Source organism: Carassius auratus, chromosome 20 (assembly GCF_003368295.1).
Source record: "Carassius auratus strain Wakin chromosome 20, ASM336829v1, whole genome shotgun sequence".
NCBI lineage: Eukaryota > Metazoa > Chordata > Actinopteri > Cypriniformes > Cyprinidae > Carassius > Carassius auratus.
This window is the reverse complement of record NC_039262.1, coordinates 25,058,102-25,080,163: the sequence shown is the minus strand read 5'-3', so window position 1 is coordinate 25,080,163 and position 22,062 is coordinate 25,058,102. Positions and strand designations below refer to the sequence as shown.

The following is a 22,062-nucleotide window of genomic DNA, read 5'->3' as shown; positions in this document are numbered from 1 at the left end:
TGTTCAAACTGGATGAAATTTTTGGTCTTGCAACAGAAATTAATGTTCTTAGTTACAGCTGTTTTAGAAACAAAGGTTACATGACTTGTGTGTCTTGACAATGACTGAAATGACTACCATGTGATGTAGTAGTAGAACAGCATCTTGCAAAACATAACAAAACCCATAAAAGTGCATTTCAGTGAAACTTTAACTTTATACATTTACAGAATTATTAAAATGAAAGGCAAATTTCGCATTTCATCACATTTTCATACTGCCTCCGAAATATTCGTCCGTCTAAAAAAGATTAGGAAGGGGTTCGATCTGTTTTGCGCATCTGTAGCAAGCATTTTCAGAGGTTTTGTTCTGACAGTTCAGAGCCACCATAAAAGCGTACTAAAATTTCGTCTAGACTCGACTAGAAACTAAAGCGGTCAACACGGTCTTTAAAATTTCTACAGCTGGAAATCAGTAATAAATCCTTTCATATTGTTATATCGAATTGTTATATTTGAGAGAGTAATTGTATATGTTGTCAATGGGTTACTTGACACTGTGCACCTCACCTTTAAATGCATCTTGATGCACATCCACTTGGCTGGCAGGTATACAAGGCAAGTCATCTGGGCTCAGCACATCCGGATAGATTGATAAGTCAGGGAAAGATTCAACTTCAGACCCAGTTTGAGTCCTACAAAACAGGATAAACATCAAGCTCTCTACCTGCCCACTTTCAAGCAATTCAATGTAGCAAACATTCATTCCAACTATTAGCATCCTTACACCTTCACCAGTGATGAAGGGGAGCGTGTGTGTGTGTGTGGGGGGGGGGGTTTATGCATGTGTGGGGTATGCATCTATGTTATGTTCTAAGACATACATTTTATTTTTTTCGTATGTTATACATTTGATTTGTGAAGAGGTATATTTGTATTTTGTTCCTTCTTTGTATTTTCTCTTTTCTTGAGACTCTGTCATCATGTTGGGTGGAGCTCAAGATTGGTCATTTATTATTGTTACCAACAATCAACAATGACCCAAGATAAAAGCTAAGCTGATTCATTAAACTTTAGTGTGGAGGACTGAAGTGCACATACCTCTGTTGGCTAGTGCTATGTTGTTGTATTTCTTTAGTAATGTTAATGTAACCCTAAATGACAAGAGAAACTGTGTAATATGGTTGTCTACTATAATTGTCACAATATGTCATAATAATCTATAATAATTAAATTCTGTCCTTTAAAACTGTAAGGTTTAAGACTAGAAGTGGCAGCCATTTTCGTACCTTATCCACTCCCCCCCCCCCCCATTTCTTTGTTTTATGTTAAAAAAGAAGAAAGCTAAGCCTTTTTATTTTTATTTCAGATGCAGCTTGTGTAGACTGTTTTTCATTTATAGTTAGTGGGATGTTTTTGTTATGTTGGCCTTGACTCTTCCTGAAGTTTAATGTTGCTTTCTTTGTGAAGAAAATAGTTTATTTTGCCTTGTAAATAGGCGTGCTCCGATCACGATCGGCTGATCGTTAATGCGCATCTCGTCAGTAAAGCCGGTTCTATAATCAGCGGTTAATTCGATCAGGTGTGTGATTTCACATAGAGCAGCTGTTACTACACAGAGCCGTTGTTAACTGAGAAGATGCGCCAAAAAACGCTGAAAATGAAGTGGATTTGCGCATCTTCTCTATTAACAATGGCTCTGTGTAGGCTATGCGACGTGAAGATAGAACTAAACAACTTTCAAGAGACTTTAACCAGAGATTGGAAAACTGACTTGGGAAGCCTGAAAACGGACATTAATCTTAAACTGGACGAAATCGCCAAAGATTTGAAAGACACAGTGAATAGAGTGGAGGAAGCCGAACACCGAGTTGCGGATTTGGAAGAGTGGAGTACCGAGGCTAGGGACGTGCTTCTACAAACCCTTGACATTCAACAAAAAATGCAAACTAAGCTAACAGATCTTGAAGCAAGATCGCGGCGAAACAATATACGCCTATACGGAAGCCACCGCCAAATGCGAATCCTTGATCGGTTGTCATTTACTTTCTTGAATATAGGATTAAAGAACTGGTCCTCCGTTCAGCATGGAAAAAGAGGGAAGTTTACTTGAAAGGGAGATGAGTGTACTTTGACCAGGATTACCCCGCGGAGACCCAAAAGAAGAGGAAGGCATACACTCCTGTAAGGAAACTACTCAAAGAAAAAGGTCTCCGTTTCCAGACACCGCCTCCAGCCAAACTTCGGGTATTTTTTGAAGACGGTCCCATTGTATATAATAGTCCAGCGGAAGTGATGGAGGACCTTAAAAAGAAAGGATTGACCACGGCCAGCATCAAAGTTGATGACGCCACCGCATTGGCTTCAATGGAGAGGCTGAGTAAAATCTCATGGGAAATAGCGGGCGCAAAACCACGACACGAAAGAGAGGGACATCAGGAGAGAGCACAGAAAAGACTTCAGGATTTCCGCCGGGACACCGGAGAAGCTGTTTGACTCTCACTCAGGGAAGATTACCAGTAGAACTGTCATAGCCAAAATCAATATTACTAAAATAGCAGGTAAATATAACAAAGCTAATTTTCATACAAGAGTTCTGTAATGTTATTACAATATTTGTTCATGCCCAACGATTTGATTTTGGAGTGAGTTAGTTTTATTAATGGTTGATTTATGTTATAGCTTGACAGACTCATAAACGAATAACGGTAATGTCTGGGAGTTGAGGGGAAAGCGTGCACTGATTTATATCATCAGTTAGCACAGGGGAGGCCCTTCGTTAATCGAAGATTTTCCTTTCCAGATAGAAGTTACTTTGACTATGGAAGTTACTGTTTTTATTGATTGTTCTTTTTTTTTTAATTACTTTTCTATTCTGCGTTACTTGTGTTACAATGTTAAGGTCATTTAGGGGTAACAATTTGATAGTATACCTGATGATAAATGTCACAACAAGAATATAGAATTATTTCACTTAATGTTAATGGGTTGCAAAATCCTATCAAACGAAGTAAACTTATAACTAAGATGAAAAGAGAGAACCAACATATTATTTTTTGGCAGGAGACTCACTTAGAACAAACTGAACATGAAAAACTGAAAAGGTTAGGATTTAGAAACACTTTTTATTCGTCTTACACTAAAGGACATGCTAGAGAAGTTGCAATATTGATATCGAATAAGGTGACTTTCCAGGTCTCCAGCCAAATAGCTGACAAAGAAGGACGTTATATTCTGGTTAAAGGGATCCTTGATTCAAAAGAAGTAACATTATTTAACGTTTACAGACCACCAGGACAGAATAAATTACTAATTAAGAAAATATTTGAGTTAATAATCTCTGAAGTGTCAGGGACACTTATATGTGGAGGGGACTGGAATGTAAAGTTGCATCCTACCCTAGACTCTTCAAATCCAACAAAAAAGATAAATTGTGAATCCTTGTATGTTAAAAAAATGCTTAAGGAAACTGGCATGATTGACATATGGAGGGAACTCCACCCATCTGTGAGACAGTTTACCTTTTTCTCCCACCCTCACACAGTCTGTTCAAGGGCTGATTATTTTTTCATGCTCCACTCAGACAGGCATAGAATTATAGGCTGTGATATAGGAACTAGGGATGTTTCAAATCATGCAGGAGTGTATTTAAGACTCCATTTGGATGTTCAATTCAAAAACACCATATGGAGATTGAACACTAGTCTTTTAAATGAGCCCCAATGCATGGAATATATTAAAAAGGAAATTAAGGATTACATTGAATTTAATAATAATGAGGAAATGTCACCAAGTGTTCTATGGGATGCCGCTAAGGCAGTGTTAAGAGGAAAACTTTTAAAGTGGTCCTCAAGGAAAAAAAAAGAAATGCAGAAGGTACTGACCGATTTATCAAGCACACTAAAAACACTGGAACAAAAACATATTGAATTAAAAAAACCTCAAATTCTTGAAGAAATAAAAGTAATAAAACATCAAATAAATAAGATACTGGATAATCAAGTAGAGACTAAACTTAAATATATCAAACAGAGTTATTATGAGAATGGACCCAGAGCTAAAAAAATGTTAGCATGGAAACTACGTAAACAGCAAATGGAAAGGTCAGTTTTCAAAATTAAAAATCCAGAATCCAATGTAAAGTGCTATAAACCGGAAGAGATACTAAGGTCATTTGAAATTTATTATAAAAAAATTATATTCCCAACCAGAAGCAGCAGACCCTTCTATTATTGAACATTTTCTGGAATCTATAGACTTACCATCAGTAGGACGAACACAAAACAAACTGTTAACACAAGAAATTACAGAAGCAGAAATTGATGGGGCCATATCAAATTTAAAGACGAATAAAGTACCAGGGGGGGATGGGTATCCAGCAGAGTGGTACAAAACATTTAAGGAATTATTAAAACCTATGCTCTTAAAATGTTTTAACCATGTTCTTAAAGGGGGAGAGACACCAATAACATGGAAACAAGCTATTATATCAGTAATACCAAAAGTTGGAAAAGATAAGACGGAGTGTGGGTCATACAGACCCATTTCTGTTTTAAATATAGATTACAGATTATATGCTTCGATAATTGCAAAAAGATTAGAAAATATAATTCCTGAACTGATTGATACTGACCAAACAGGATTTGTGAAAAACAGACAGACACAAGATAATGTAAGACGAGCATTATTTCTGATTGATAGCATGAGCAAAAATAATTCAAAATCTTTGGTAATTAGCCTCGATGCTGAAAAGGCTTTCGACTCCGTGCGACGGGAGTTTTTGTATCTGGTATTGCAACGTTTTGGTTTCAATAAAGGATGTCTTAAACAACTATATAATTTACCGACAGCTCAAATTAAAATAAATGGTAATGTCTCTAGTTCAATTACATTGGAACGGGGATGTCGCCAGGGATGCCCATTAAGTCCCACACTTTTCGCACTGTTTATAGAGCCACTGGCTCAAGCAATTAGAGAAAATGTAGATATATCAGGATTCCAATTTAAAGGAAATGAACACAAAATATGTTTATATGCAGATGATATTCTTATGACAATCTCAATGAAGAATGGCTAAATATTTGTAAAACACAGTATACTACCTCTAGCTCAGGTCAGTGGAGAGAATTCTCATGGAAGAATATTATAAGATTTTTCATTACTCCAAAAAGAAAATATTTACAGGATGGAAATCTGTTGCACTCTGTTGGAGACAATGTAATAGTTCTATGGCTGATTACTTTCACATATTTTGGAAGTGTCCAGCAATTCAATCTTATTGGTTAGAGGTAATCACTGAAATAAAACTGATATTGGGATTTGAAATTGAGAACAGCTTTGGTACCATATATTTAGGAAACATACCAACTGATTTTAGTACTCAAGATAAATAACTTCTCAAACTTTTATTGGTTGCTAGTAAAAAAGCAATAACTAAGAAATGGTTGAATGAGAATCCACCAAAAAAAGAAGAATGGATAATGATTGTAAAAGATATGTGTGACATGGAGAAACTCACCTTCTCTCTAAGATTAAACATGGATAAATTTTACAAGTACTGGTCAAAATGGTTAAAGTATAGGAGTATTGATGGAACATAGTGAGTTATTGTAAGTTGACTGCAATGTCTGTTTTTTGTTTTTTTTTGTTTTTTTTTGTTAATTATAATTTTCTTTCTTTCTTTCTCTTCAGAGACCATTGGGAGAGCAACCCCTGATATGAAGTTAACTGTATATGAACAACATAATGGTTTGTGATACCCCTAATGACCTGTCTGTTCTGTTCTTTTACATGTGTTGCATAAAAAAATAAATAAAGTATAAAAAAAATAAATAAAAAAAACTCAGTATGCATGAAATAGCATTTCACCCCCCCTTTAAGTAATTAGAAGATTAAAGCAAGGTAAATTATACAATTATTTGCACTAGTGTTACAAATGGTTGTAACTGCTATTTAATTTTTTTGCATAGAGGTGGTTTCCATACAGCTGTCAGGACCATGGGTAGTGATTGAAACATTGCATTAATATTTTGTACCTCAATTTCTACTGTACACAGAATTTCACATATTTATTTATTTTGCTTCCAACCAGGAGATGGAAAACACATTTATTAGAAACGTATGGAAAACTTCACTCACATGTCAAATTCATTTTCCTTGAGAATTTCTTTGAATCTCTTCACGAAGATTTTTTCACTCTCTGCAAACTCTACAAAGCCTCGATCTGAAACATTAGCGATTGCACAGCATGGTAAATAATATTAAAAGTGGTGCTGCAAAAAAAAAAAAAAAAGGTTTCCATAGAAGATCTTGTCTCACCTTGTGATTCAGGCATGTCAATATGAGAACTTTGACCTCCCTCCTGTCGTCGCTGTTTCTCATCATCCCAGATGGCCTGAAGACCAGGGTTTCTTCCAATCTGATCTGGACACAAAATGAAAAAAAAAAAAAAAACAACAACAACAGACTCATGAAACTTACTAAATAAATAACATAACTTTAAAGAGACTTAATGTGCACAGTTGATTTTATCATGTTGCTTTTCGATCAAGTAAAAGTACATGACAGCAACAACAAATATTAGTTTAAAGTGCTTTTTCTAGGAAAGTATGAAACCGAAAATTTTGTAACCGAATAGTCAATTAGTCAAAAAAAAAAAAAACACAAAAACAATTCTGTATAAGCACTTTTATTTGTGACCTGGGACCACTAAACCACGTCTCATTTATTTTTTCTTTTTTTACATAACCTGAAGCTGAATATACACATTTTCCATTGATGTATGGTTTGTTAGGATAGACCAACATTTGGCCAAGATATAACTATTTGAAAATCTGGAATATGAAGGTGCAAAAAAATCTAAATACTGAGAAAATCGACTTTAAAGTTGTCCAAATGAAGTTCTTAGCAATGCGAATTATTAATCAGAAATTAAGTTTTGATAATTCATGGTATGAAATTTACAAAATATCTTCATAGAACATGATCTTTACTTAATATCCTAATGATTTTTGGCATAAAAGAAAAATCAATAATTTTGACATACATTGTTTTTTTTTTTTTTTGGCTGTTGCTAAAAATATACCCCTACGACTTAAGACTGGTTTTGTGGTCCAGGGTCACATTTGAGCCAATATAATTATAAATCAAACAGTCAAATGTCATACTGAATACCACTGAAAAATAGGTCATGTACATCCAGTTCTAAATGAGTGTTTACTGTATGTTTAATTCAAAGGGTATTAAAGCGTGCAAGATGTGAATTTAAATTGTATTTATTTATAGAGGTATATGACGGTGGAGTGAGGACTGGGATTGGGAACCGCTGCTTTAGATTAACAATTTATATTCACTATATAAATTAAGTATCCACAACAATTATTAGTTTATATAGTTAATTCATAGTTTATAAACTGTAGTTAATACATTAATGGTCAGTACAAACAGTGAGTTATTCATTCATTGTCACTAACACAATTATTATTGTTTTATTATCTCATATGTAGAGAGGTAGATAATGCTTTGTTGAGAGTTTGTCTGACGCTATCTTTTTTGTTTAAAGCGCTTGTTTTTAGAAATTAAATTTATACTTTAGAACACTAAATAGGGCAAATAGTAAAAATATTTTTCCATAATTTTCCAGACCTGAAAAAGAAATTACCAGAAATTACTTAAGGAAAATATCTACTTTTTTTAATACTGCGCAGGAACCGGTGAGCCAAAGGGAATCATGTTGATTTACTTAAATCTCTTATATTACAACGCAGTAGTGAGTGTGTGATGTAAATGAGTGTAATTCTATAAATGAAATTAGTGCAAATAAAAAATCAGTGTTGGACTTTTTCCATGCATTTCCTGGAAATTACTTAAATCAATTTCAATAATTCTAAACTGCACAGGAACAGGAATTACTGTTTTAATTAGAAGATATTGAAATATTCATCAGATCATAAAAGGTCCCCAAAATGGGACATAGATACACACACACACACACACACACACAGTGGGTACGGAAAGTATTCAGATACCTTACATTTTTCACCCCTTTTTTTTATATTGCAACCATTCCCTAAAATCATTTAAGTTCATTTTTTCCCTCATTAATGTACACACAGCACCCCATACTGACAGAAAAACACAGAATTGTTGACATTTGCGCACGTTTATTATTAAAGAAAAACTGAAATATCACATGGTCCTAAGTAATCAGAACCTTTGCTCAGTATTTAGTAGAAGCACCCTTTTGATCTAATACAGCCATGAGTGTTTTCGAGAAAATTGCAACAAGTTTTTCACACCTGGATTTGGGGAATTGCTCAATTTTCAGGTCTCTCCAGAGATGCTCAATTAGGTCTTGCTGAGCCATTCAATAATAGTCATGCAGTTGTTGTGAAGACACTTCTTGGTTATTTTAGCTGTGTGCTTAGGGCCATTGTCTTGTTGCAAGGTGAACTTTCGGCCCAGTCTCAGGTCCTGAGCACTCTGGAGAATGTTTTTGTCCAGGATATTCCTGTACTTGGCCGCATTCATCTTTCCCTCGAATGCAACCATTCGTCCTGTCCCTGCAGCTGAAAAACACCCCCACAGCATGATGCTCCCACCACCATGCTTCTCTGTTGGGACTGTGTAGGACAGGTGAGGAGCAGTGCCTGGTTTTCTCCACACATAACGCTTCGAATTAAGACAAAAAAGTTCTATCTTGGTCTCATCAGACTAGAGAATCTTATTTCTCACCATCTTGGAGTCCTTCGGGTGTTTTTTTAGCAAACTCCATGCAGGCTTTCATGTGTCTTCCACTGAGGAGAGGCTTCTGTCGGCCACCTGACTGGTGGAGGGCTGCAGTGATAGTTGACTTTCTACAACTTTCTCCCATCTCCCGACTGCATCTCTGGAGCTCAGCCACAGTGATATTTGGGCTCTTCTCCCCCGATAGCTCAGTTTGGCTTGATGGAGAGCTCTAGGAAGAGTTCTGGTCTACCCAAACGTCTTCCATTTGAGGATTATGGAGGCCACTGTGCTCTTAGGAACCTTAAGTGCAGTAGACATTTTTTTTGTAACCTTGGCCAGATCTGTGCCTTGCCACAATTCAGTCTCTGAGCTCTTCAGGCAGTTCCTTTGACCTCTGACATGTACTGTAAGCTGTAAGGTCTTATATAGACAGGTGTGTGGCTTTCCTAATCAAGTCCAATCAAACACGGCTGGACTCAAATGAAGGCTGGACGGCTGGACTATTAATATTAAAATGGCTCATTCGAATTCTGCCGACAGCATTCAGAATGTGTGTGTGTTACCCAAATAAAATTGACAAACAGTAAGTCTTTGAGAAGGGGTTTATCAAGCTAGATGGGGCATTAGAAATGTACATCTCCTGTTTCCAAAATGCATCACAAACTGCTTGAAAAAGCTGTAAACTAATTCCACATTGCACAAGCGGGGACCCGGTGAAGGTTGTACCAGTGGGCCCTGTTTGAAATTGTCTAATTTGTATGTTCGTTTATTTTTATTTATTTGTGCTATTTACACAATGTTTAAGGTTTTTTCAGGTTTGTAGGTGTCAAGGTACAGAAACTAAATAATTAAAAATGTAAAAAAGCACTGGATAGTCTTCAATGTAAAAAATAAATATACAATGAAACCTACATTTATTCAGACACCTTCAACATTTCTCACATTATTACAGTTTTGCTATATATATAAAAAAATATATCTGGTGTCTGAATAATTTTTGGTTTGACTGTTAAAACTACAAAGTAGTCAAGAGCAGTGAGTGATTTTTATTTCCATTTTCTTGGATTAACATTACAGCAGCCAGTAACTAAATTAGGCATTTTTTCGAGCATAATTCCCAAGGTGGATATTTTGACATATTTCGTATGTATTTGTCGGCACTAGAGCAAAAATAATTCGATGTTTAAGTGTTTTGATCAAAACGCTTGAAAACGCTTATTTTTAGCGTCTCGAGAAGCCTTTCTCTGCGTGAACCCTGAACACTGCGAGTACTGATTAGGGCTCTTTCACATCTTGTTGTTTGTTTCAAACTGCGATTTGTATTTGTTTGTTCCGGTGCAGGAAGGACTTTGAGGAGAACTTCGCAGAAGAGAGCTCGGTTCAGTGTCGCAGTCCGTTAGGCTGGCCTCAGCCAGTCGGTTATATAAAATATCAAGGTGAAAGTCATCATAGCTTGCTTAGTATAGACCCAGCTCCCAACCCAACTTTGAGAATAGATTAACGGCAATATTTTTTTTATCGCCCAATAAAACCACTAATATATATATATATATATATATATATATATATATATATATATATACACACACACACACACACACACACATATACATATATACATATATAAATATATATATATATACACACATACATATATATATACACACACACATTTTATATATATATATATATATATATATATATATATATATATATATATATATATATATATATATATATATATATATATACATATACATACATACATTATATATATATTATATATACATGTTAAGTAATAGTTTTGATGCCTTCAGTGTGAATCTACAATTTTCATAGTCATGAAAATAAAGAAAACTCTTTGAATGAGAAGGTGTGTCCAAACTTTTGGTCTGTACTATATATATGTTTGTGCGTGTGTGTGTGTGAGTATTTCATTGAGCTAATGCTGTTAAATAGAGACTGAATAGTTCTGATCCAAACTCCAGAAACATTATGAATTTTATGAATAATTAAATGTTATGAAAAGTATGCATTTTATTTATTCACATGCTGTTGAAATTATATTTTAGTTCACAACTTTAAATTCTAATTATATTGTTAACACAAGTTCATTTAGGCTATTTAACATGCACTGTGACATTTTATCCTTTTTAATATATAAACTCCTTGAGATTTTAAAGTTAGTTTAATAGTATTTAAATTCAAGTAAAAAAAAAGTTTTACAATTACATTCATTTCGCAATCCGACAATTTGTGCCGCCGGGCGGTAGTTACACAAATGATTTTAACACGCGACTGAATTACAGTTAATTTAGGTTGTCCACCTACTGTATTACTAGCATATTGGCTGTCTATTAGTAATTAAAATGTCTTATTCTGCTTGGCCATATTATAAATCCCTTGATTTATGCAATTACAATTGTGGTTGTTATTACCCAAGTGTAGACAGGGATTTGCTCTCACACACACACACACACACACACACACACACCACCCAATTCTTACTCTCAATCTCTAGGCGGTTGAGAACATCAGCAGCCACGGCATCAACCTCCAGCTCACAGACACTCATTCGTTCCACTTCCTCTAAAATCAGAGAACTGCAAAAACACATACCACACATTAAAAAAGGTAAAAATGCCATATAATACTGGTATGTATTGATGTATAGAAAAAAAAACAAGACATACCTTGGTATGTTGTCATCTTCCCAGCGCATTGTATCACTCAGCCCGCCATCACTGAGTTTAGACGTGCAGGGATACTTATATGGGCTGCAGTTACCCCCTCTATTTGACATATGCTCTCCTACTACAGAATCAGAAACAAGCATTAATAAAGGTGAAGGTGTAGGCAAAGAGTACCTGTAATCATTTGAAAACTACAGTGAGGTCCATATTTATTTGGACAATGACACAAAATTCATAGTTTTGGTTCTGTGTGCCACCAGAATAGAATTAAAATGAAATGATCAAAATGAATTGTAGTGCAGACAGTTTTAATACAGGGGGTTGAAAAAAAAAGCCATAAACATTTTTGGAATTATAACCAGTTTTAAACAAGCCTCACATTTTGAGGGGCTCAAATGTAATTGGAAAAAAATTGTGATATTTTGTTTAGAACCCTTTGCAGGCAATGACTGCCTTAAGTCTGGAGCTTGTGGACATCAACAGAGACTGTTGCTTCGCCAGGTCTTTACTGCAGCTGATTTCAGTTGTTGTTGGTTTGCGGGTTTTTACAGCCTTTTAGTTTAGTTATTAGCATGTGAAATGCATGCTCAATCAGGTTGAGATCAGGAGACTGATTTGGCCATTTTATAACAATCTACTTTTTTACCTTCAAAAAGTCCTGAGTTATTTTTGCTGTATGTTTTGGGTCATTGTCCATTTGTATTATAAAACGCCATTCAATCAACTCAGCTCCATTGGATTGGACATGGGTAGATAGTATATATCTGTACACTTCAGAATTCACCCGGATGCTTCATTTCTCTGTCAAATCATCACTAAACACCAGTAACCCAGTGTCATGGAAGTCATACATGCTCATGCCATCACATTGCTCCACCTTGTTTCACAAATGATGCTGTATGCTTTGGTTCATAAGCTGTTTCAAGCCTTCTCCATACTTTTTTCTTTCTGTCATTATGGTACAGGTAGATCTTAATTTCAGTCATCCAAAGAATCCTTTTCCAGAAGTGGTCTGGCTTTTTTTAGTGGTGGGCCGTTATCGGCGTTAACGTGCTGGGTTAACGTGAGACTCTTATCAGGTGATAAAATAAAAAATAATCTCTGTTAATCTATTCTCAAAGTTGGTTTGGGAGCGGAGTCTATACTACGCAAGCTATGATGACTTTCACCTTGATGTTTTAGCGCGGATATATACCTAGCAGAATCTGTAGGGGGTGAGAACGAGCCTGTGTGTATGCCTACTGTGAAATTACCACATCAAACGTGACGTGCTAACATGGATGCAGCTAAGATGCCGCCGTGTTTGCTTCAGGGAAATTGGTTTTTTCTTTTAAAGAAGCTTCCCAATGGAAACCTCGACAAGTCACACGCCTGTTTCACACATACTCCGTCTGCAGTGCATATGCAGTCCGTGTGCATTTCATGGTGCAGAAGCAGCACGGACTCATACTTTTTGTGCTCATTGTGCATACTCATTGTGCTCATTGTGCATACTCATTGTGAATTAATCTAGATCAGATTAATCTAGATTAGTTCCAAGATTCAGTGAAATTAATCTATGCCCACCACTACTTTTTATAGATGTTTTTCAGCAAAGTCTAATCTGGCCGAAAATGTTTGCACCTTGTGGTGAACCCTCTGTATTTACTCTCGTGAAGCCTTCTCTTGATTTTATATTTACATTTATGCATTTAGCAGATGCTTTTATCCAAAGCGACTTACAGTGCATTCAGAATATAACATTTTTTACCAGTATGTGTGTTCCCTGGGAGCTGTTGTTGAACGTGCGTTGTGACCAAGTGTGTTGAAGAGGAATAAATGGAGAATGTTGATTGATTCAAAAGTGTTTCATTTATTATAACATTGGAAGCATGGATGGTTAGCAACTACAGAGTACCCCCAACCTTTGATGAAGGAAAACCATACGAAAGTTGGAAGAATGAAGTCGGGATTTGGACTAGAATTACAGACCTCAAAAAAAGGCGCTGTCGGGAAGAGCGAGAGATTACTGGTAGACGATCTGAATGAGGACACTGGCATGAACTCTTTACTTACGAAACTCGATGACTTGTTTCTCAAAGAAGAAAAGGACCAAGTTTACGAGGCGTACTCAAGCTTTGATCAGATTATGAAAGAAAGCAGTGTTTCCATGACAGACTATATAATTAATTTTGAACAGCGATACTCACGAATGCGTTAATATAAGATGGAGCTTCCCGATGCAGTATTGGCATTCAAACTGCAGGACACTGCGTGCTTGGAAGTGAAAGATCGACAGTTAGTGCTGACAGCATGTACAGATTTGGATTTTGCGTCAATGAAGTCAGCACTGAAGAGGATTTTCGGAGAAAAGCCTGCTTCGACAGTGGGGATTAATCAGGAAACAGCATATGTAACAGAACATAGAAGACAAAGGAGCAAGCCATGGTCACAAAATGTTCAGCAAAAGACACCATTGCCTGGCACGAACCCTTTGGACAGGTATGGACGCAGATCAAAATGTGCTGTTTGTCAAAGCACATTCCACTGGGCCAAAGACTGTCCACACAGAGGTGAGCAAGTCAAACTGACTGAAGATTGTAAAACAGATGATATAGAGGAGTGCAACATTACTCTGTATATTAAAGATTCGCCCACTGAAGCAGAAATATTCATGACAGAGTGTTTTAGCTTAACAATAATAGACACTGCATGCACACGGACTGTGTGTGGACAGGAATGAATAAATAACTACATCGCTGAACTAAGCCGAAATCAGATAAAAGACATGAGGAAGACAGAAACTCACAGTCACAGACCTTTTAAGTTTGGTGATGGAAAGTGGTCTATTCCAACAGAAAATTGAAAATTCCTGCAAAGATTGGACAAACTAGGTGTGATATTGAAACTGAAGTGGTACCAGCGAGCATTCCACTACTCTTAAGCAAGGCATCCATTAAAAGAGCAGGGACAGTGCTAGATATGGAAAATGACAGTGCGGTAATGTTCAGTCAACCTGTAAAACTTGACTTTACAAGCTCTGGTCATTACGGTGTAAACATTATGGACAATAAAAAAAAAATAATAATTCAAAGTGATGACTGTGTCTTGGTAGCTGTTGAAGATGTCACTCTTGAGGAACAAAAGCGGATGTACAAAGTCAGTGTGCCGAGGAAATACTGACAATTTCAGACAAAATTAGCTTAGCAGAAAAACACAAAATGCTGATGAAGCTTCACTGACAATTTGGTCATGCTTCTGCTGAAAGACTGCAGAGACTTCTTACTAGGTCAGGAAATAAAAATGTAGAATGTAGAAAGTTGTGAGTGAATGTGTAACATGTCAAAGATACAGTAAGACCAAACCAAAGCCTGCTGTTGGTCTACCACAAGCTTCTCAGTACAATGAAACTGTTGCAGTAGATCTACATGAACTTGAACCAGGTGTGTGGTATCTCCTTATTGTTGACCAGTTCAAAAGATTTAGTGCAGGCAGCATACTGACCATGAAGAAGTCCTCTGAAATAGTGAAACACTTTGTCCATGTCTGGATAAGTGTCCATGGTCCACCTCAGAAACTGTTTAGTGACAATGGGGGATAATTTAATAATGATGAGGTTAGAGACATGGCAGAAAACTTCAATATAAAAATAAAGACAACAGCAGCATACAGCCTGTGGAGCAATGGTCTTACAGAGCGACACAATGAAACACTTTCAGAGATCATAATGAAAGTGAAGTCAAGTAACGGCTGTGACTGGGACACTTCATTGGAAAATGCAAAATGTTCACAGCTACATTCCCCATCAACTGGTGTTTGGACAGAATCCCAACCTGCCCTCTGTGTTAACCGACAAGCCCCCAGCTTTAGAGGGCACAACGAAAAGTGAGTGGGTGGCAAAACACATCTCTGCTTTACATGCATCAAGAAAGGCATTCACAGAAACCGAATGCTCGGAAAGAATATGGAGAGCACTACGTAAACAACTGCATCATACAGATGAAAAATATGAAATGGGTGACAAAGTGTACTACAAGAGACTTGACTGTCAAGAGTGGAAAGGCAAGAGAGTTGTCATTGGCCAGGATGGTGCAGTGGTGTTTGTCAAGACATGGAGGAACCTGCATTAGGGTACACTATTTCAGACTAAAAAAGGTAAACACAGACAGTGGAGATCAACATGTCATTAGGGATTATGCTGAAGTTAATACAAACAACATGCAAAGACAGGAGATGGCAGGAGCTGCTGTCAACAACATGGAGGGAACAGAAACTGTAACTGAAATACAGCAGAGATCAGTGCAAACTGAGGACACTGGGCCACCCACTATTAGGGCTGTCACTTTTGTGAAAAAATCATTTTCGATTTTATAAGTGTTCATCGAATCGATTGTAAAATCGATTTTCCATGTCTAAAAAAAAAAGACGTTTCCTTTTTGAACGTCAAATAACGGACGAACGTATAGAGAGCGCTGGAAACGCACAAGTCAGCAATATTTCTTATTTATTGGCATGAAGTTTCGTGCAGAATACCATACAGCAACAAGAGTGCCACATTCTCGAAAGAATATATGTGCAGAGGGGACGGCTGCCATAACAAAAGAAAAACATCACTGCAGGCTTCAACCCGGCTGCATTTTTGATTTAGGCAATTCAAAAATCTCCAAGACTATTTTAAATAATGATTCAATCCATTTCAAACAACTGTTCAAAAAGATTAAACTTTAAATGGACTTGAGAACAGGCCATGTGTGTTTTTTTATTGAACGTAACTGACACTTAGGCTAGGCGGCACTAGGCAGGCATAATTAAAGGCTATGGCCATTACAAATTTATTGGACAGGAAAACAAGTCGATCAACATTTTCGGGGTCCAGAGCAGAGCGACACTATATGTCGAGCTGTTGAGAAGACGCGCTCCCAGGGACACTCAGGAACAGCTGCGCAAGGTGGGGGTATAACTGCCAATTTACCATCAAAAAAGCTGGTCGCTGTCAGCTTGCAATGGTCCTTTTCATAACTCAGAATCTCCTGTAACTAGATGCGCGAATGAGGCGAATTCACGTCTACCGCGCCGTAAGACCTCCAGACACGCGCAAATGTGTCTACATTGACTTAACATTGAAATTATTCGCGCCAGATGCTCTATTCGCGTTTGGTGTGAATGCAGCATAAGAGGTCGCTTACGACATCACTGGGTCTTATAGGCGCGTAAAATTGCTGGTATTTTCTGTCTAGCTTTCACAAGGCATACTGCACTTTCAGAATTCTTTATTTTCTTTTTCTGCTTGTTTGTGAGTTTTGTTACATCTATATTTTTTAATTGTTTAATTATTTTAAAATTAATAGTGTACATATTTGGTTAAAATCGATTGTCTATTTTCAGGGTGAGGGATCTCTAGAGCTACAAAAGGATTCTCCCGCATGAGTCTCTTCGATTGCTGGTGGCAGTTATTTGTCAAAAACAGTGGATAATTCACTCCATTGATATAAAATCTGTATTTCTGCAGGGAAATAGAACTGTCACGTGACATCTACATCAGGCCTCCCCCTGAGGCTATCTGTGAGGGAGCATTGTGGAAGCTAAAAAAGTGTGTATATGATCTGGCAGACAAATTTGTCGGGCACACAAAGTTTCTCAACAACCGTAATACCACATCTAAGATATGTTTTCCAAGTTGGTCGTGAGGAACATGATCACTTCTGTTATGTGGGAATAGACTTTGTAACTGTTGACAGAAAAGTACAAATACACCAGGAAAACTGTTTTCAGCACATTAAATACATTCATATGGATCCTTCACGAGCTGTAAATGGGGGGGGGGGCAATGGGTTTTGATGTGGTGTGTCAAATTTGGTGGTATTGCTAGAGATTTTATTACATTTACATTTAGCCGATGCTTTTATCCAAAGCGACTTACAAATGAGGATAATGGAAGCAATCAAAATCAACAAAAGTGCTATAAAAAGTCTCAGTTAATTTAACGCAGTACACATAGCAAGGGCTTTTAAATAAGAAAACAAAAAGAAAACAGATAGAATAGAAAATGAACAGAGCAAGCTAGTGTTAGAGGTCTTTTTTTGCTTTTGTTAATTGTATAATAAATGAAAAGAAAACAGATAGAATAAAAAAAAATAGAAAACTAGTTAGATTTATTTTTTTTAAGAACAGAATTAGAATATTGAGTGTTAAAGTTAGAGAGTCAAAAAAAAGATGCAAGTAGGGCTGGGCGATATGGAGTAAAAAATATATCTCAATATATTTTGCTATATCTCGATATACAATATTTATCTCAATTTCTTTACAGGAAAAATAACCCCCCAAAAACTACTGATAAAACAAATATGCCAAATATTACATGTTTAGGGCCCTATGAAACGTTTTATTTTTTTCTTCATCATATGTTTTATTGTTACCTAATTCTGTGTTTGAGCGTGTGTAATTATTAAAATGCATAAAAACAACTTAATTACTGTAGTTAAAAAAAAAATTCTTAAAATAGCCTTATTTTAAATGAACACTGCCCGACCCACACAAACCTTGGAGCATGACGAAGACACCAGATCCTGTCATCTGATGGAGGTGGAACTTAGCGATCGCCTTTTTCTTTATTTTTTTATGTTTCAATATTTTTTATATACAGTCAGGTCCATAAATATTGGGACATCGACACAATTCTAACAACCAATTCTAGCAACCAAAGAGATTTTTAAGGGAAAGAAGTGGAATGTTATGCAATGGCCAAGTCAATCACCTGACCTAAATCCGATTGAGCATGCATTTCACTTGCTGAAGACAAAACTGAAGGGAAAATGCCCCAAGAACAAGCATGAACTGAAGACAGTTGCAGTAGAGGCCTGGCAGAGCATCACCAGGGATGAAACCCAGCGTACGCTGATGTTTAATTGATCTCCAGACTTCAGGCTGTAATTGACTGCAAAGGATTTGCAACCAAGTATTAAAAAATTAAAGTTTGATTTATGATTGTTAATCTGTCCCATTACTTTTGGTCCCTTAAAAAGTGGGATGCACATATACAAACTGTTGTAATTCCTACACCATTCACCTGATTTAGATGTAAATACCCTCAAATTAAAGCTGAAAGTCTGCAGTTAAAGCACATCTTGTTCGTTTCATTTCAAATCCATTGTGGTGGTGTATAGAGCCAAAAAGATTAGAATTGTGTCGATGTCCCAATATTTATGGACCTGACTGTATGTGTAAGTGTGTTTGACATTGAATGTGCCTGTATCTGCATGATTACCATCTGTTTGAGTGCAAATCAGCTCGCTATGCTGTGTAATCATGGCTATCATTATGAACGCCATCTTTTAAACAGAGTGTGATTTTTTTGACTTTATGGCGCATTTATACGTTTACCATCCCTATAAATGCCCATGAGCACATCAGCACGTGATAATTGACTATATAACCAGAATTAATTGTAAATGTTCTGTAATTGGCATACAAAGTTAAATCTTTTTTATTTTTATTTATTCAAATTATTCTTATTGTATCATTCTAGTGCTCAAATAAATCACTTAAATGATGTCTAAGTTTCTGTCTATTGTTTTATAAGTGTAGCAGTGTCCTATGAACCAGGTCTCTGTCAGGGCCATGAGATTTAGCTCTGAATGACTAATAATAGAAGTAATGAAATCGGTTTTGTTAACAGCAGTTTGAATCAGAGGATCTTGATGAATCAATAGTCAATGCCGGAGCAAGGCACAAGCTAGGGTGGTTTTTAAGACTCTTAGCTCAGCATCTTCTCCTGGAATTCCTGAATCTAAAAGATCGCCCTGATCTGGTGATCAGTGATCTATATAGGGTCATGATGTCACAACCTCAGGATTTGAGTGAGCCAATGAAGAATGGTACCTTTTGGAGGGAAGTTTTACAACCTTTTGTTCACAGGCATATGTTTCACATCTGGTCTTTGATTGGATGTTGATGAAGAACTATTAAAGATTCTTGTAACACAAATACCTTCCATAGGTACCAACATATAATATAAATTAACATTTAGATCAGTTGTTTTCAACCTGTGGGCCGCGATGGTATTGCAGGTTGGCCACCAATTACTAATAAAATAAATAATAATATATTTCATATATATAATTAAATAACAAAAAATAAATATTAAACTGTAACTATGATTCCACTATTCGAGCTTGCTGATTGGTTTAAGAATAAACCGCCAATTTATATTAGATATTTTTGCTGCATATGCTACAGAACAACAAATTCAAACATGCGTAAATGTCTGTCAACATGTTCCCTCCTGACTGCTTGCTCCGCTGACTGTCTTCCCGCTACCGAGCTCTGGCTGGACTTTTTCCCGTTTTTCTGAGTAGTGAAAGCCCGAGTTATTTTCTGTCTATTGTCAGTCCATTCTAGGGCTGTGTGATTAATAGAAATTGTCATAAAATCACGATTTGAGCGTGCACGATTTCTAAATCGCTTTATAGCACGATTTTCTGCGGCCCTGACCTCCAGCAGTATGCTATCAGAACCAATCAGAATGCAACAGAACAGAACAGACTGGGCATATGCCTAACTCCAGGTTCTCCAGGTCTGTGATGCGCCTTTTTTTCCGAGCCCATGTCAACGGATCAGAGCCTTCACACTGCAAGCGGTAAAAGGCTAGAAATAAAAATGTGCTTGTTTAATGTCTAGCACATGAGCATAGAGAGAGTTGTAAGTGCACAGGACGCAGTTTAAGTAAGATGAGACACGATTTAAGTGCACGCTCTCCGGGTGAGAGCAGCATGTATCTGAGCAAGCACGTCTAGTTTTGTGAGAGAAAAGTAAATCTGCGTGCGAACTGAGATTCGCGCTTGTGCATTATTTTAATGTGCTTTCGCGTAACAATAATGTGCTCTCCCTGCTGCTTCTGCACCGCTAACACTGTATACACACTGCAGACAGAGTAGGCCCACATGTGAACCTGTATAATGTATGACAAATCTATTTCGGCACCGCAACAATTAATGAACTCTATGAACAATGCATGGCATAAAAGAAAAAAAGTCCCTGGACACGGGATTTATTTATTTATATTTTATTTATTTTTTTGCCATAAGTCTATAAATGTTGTTACACTTTTACTATTGTGATTATTTTGACTTATCGCTGTTCTAGAGATGTAACAACTTTTTGATAAAGCTCTAATTAGTTTTCTTTTGGAAATATGTTTTCCAAATTCATCCTAAATGCATTTATGACTGTAAAGCATATCTGTGTGTGTCAAAATTGTGATTAAAATCGAAATTGCAAAACTGATCAAAGAAATTGCGATATTTTCTTTTTTTTTTATATCGCACAACCATAGTTCATTCAATAAATACAGTTAACAATCTAGCTTCTGAGTAATAAGTTATTAACCCAACAATAGCGGCGGCAGTTATTATTATTATTATTTTTCTGCAGTGGGCCGCGCAAACATGGCTTGACTGCCCTGAAGTGAATCAACAAAGTTGATGAAAACTGCCAGAAGACCGGACTCACCCCGAAGGGGAGTCGCGAGGTTTCCAAGGTGATAGGTGCCTCCAGGGAATTGCAAGTTAAGAGAAAAACTAACTTTTTGGGTGTGGAGTAGGTTTTATCTGATTTCCCTGTAACATCCATTTTGGTTAGATTTACAAGTAACAAAACATATAGTTTCCACTGGGAAGAAACTCCCAATCACAATCAAGTCAGGACACCTTTGGAATTCATCACTCTTCAAAACAAGAAGAACGTGATTGACATCACACTCCCGAGTCAAATGCGCAAAGTCCAAACTACTGAAGACGCAAGTCCAAAATCAGCATACTTTGTATTGAGAAACGCGGTCAGACCTACGTCACCGCGGTGGAAACACAGACAGCAATAGGTCTGGAGGGAAAAAAGTTCCTGGGAAAAAAAAAAGTTCCTGGTACAATTGTTCTGGGTAATTTTGGTTGAAACGCGGCATATCATACATTTAACTAAATGTAACAGAGGTTTAGTATGAGCTATAGACCCTGTTATAAACAGCGCTGATGGTTTTACTAAGGTGGTTAACTGACTCTTTTCATAGCTTCATTCTCTGGTTTTCCTGATAGTATTATCCATCTTATTTGCCCTTTTCCCTGTATGAGTGATTGTATGCATGTTTTTTTTTTTTTAGACTAGCTTGCATAAGTGTTTATTTAATAAAAATCTTGTGCACAAATTACATGAGTTACTGATTCTGTCTTACAAATCGATGTCCGATTTTACATGCAACATGCTCTAATTGCATTAATACTGAATGAAAGTATTTTCTACGGCGACTGAAATATCCTTTCTTAGAGTTGATATGAAATTGTGCTAAGGGCTCGCTGGACGAACAGATTAGTTGATGGCAATTTATTTATGCTACAGTTACTACTAGCAGCTCATATAAATAACTGTAATTAATACAAAATCATTTAAATTATTTATATACATTTCCCTTTTGAGCTTAATTTACTACACATTTCACAATCATCACATAGAGAGTACTCTGTATAGAGTAGCCAGTCAACTCGGTTCTTGACGCATACAGCGATATGATTTCAGAAAAGCAGAAAACGCGGATGGAATCTAAAAATCTGGTCATGAAAATTAAACTTACATTTTAATATAAACAGTCACGGAATGTCAAAATTTGCATAAATGAATCAAATCTCCATATGGACCAG

The 22,062-nt window shown here is 36.6% G+C and overlaps 1 protein-coding gene across 2 annotated transcripts in view; it reads right to left on the bottom strand.

Moving 5' to 3' along the window:
* Positions 1-22,062, bottom strand: part of rev3l (REV3 like, DNA directed polymerase zeta catalytic subunit) — a 105,473-nt gene that overhangs the window by 35,268 nt on the left and 48,143 nt on the right. Inside the window, exons 5-9 of one of the 2 annotated variants that reach the window (XM_026291585.1) lie at positions 11,399-11,519; positions 11,214-11,308; positions 6,297-6,401; positions 6,117-6,201; positions 549-673 (exon numbers count right to left, since the gene is read on the bottom strand). In XM_026291585.1, the coding sequence (XP_026147370.1) occupies positions 549-673; positions 6,117-6,201; positions 6,297-6,401; positions 11,214-11,308; positions 11,399-11,519 (531 nt within the window). The remainder of the gene's footprint in view (positions 1-548; positions 674-6,116; positions 6,202-6,296; positions 6,402-11,213; positions 11,309-11,398; positions 11,520-22,062) is intronic. The other variant, XM_026291586.1, reaches the window with a different exon arrangement.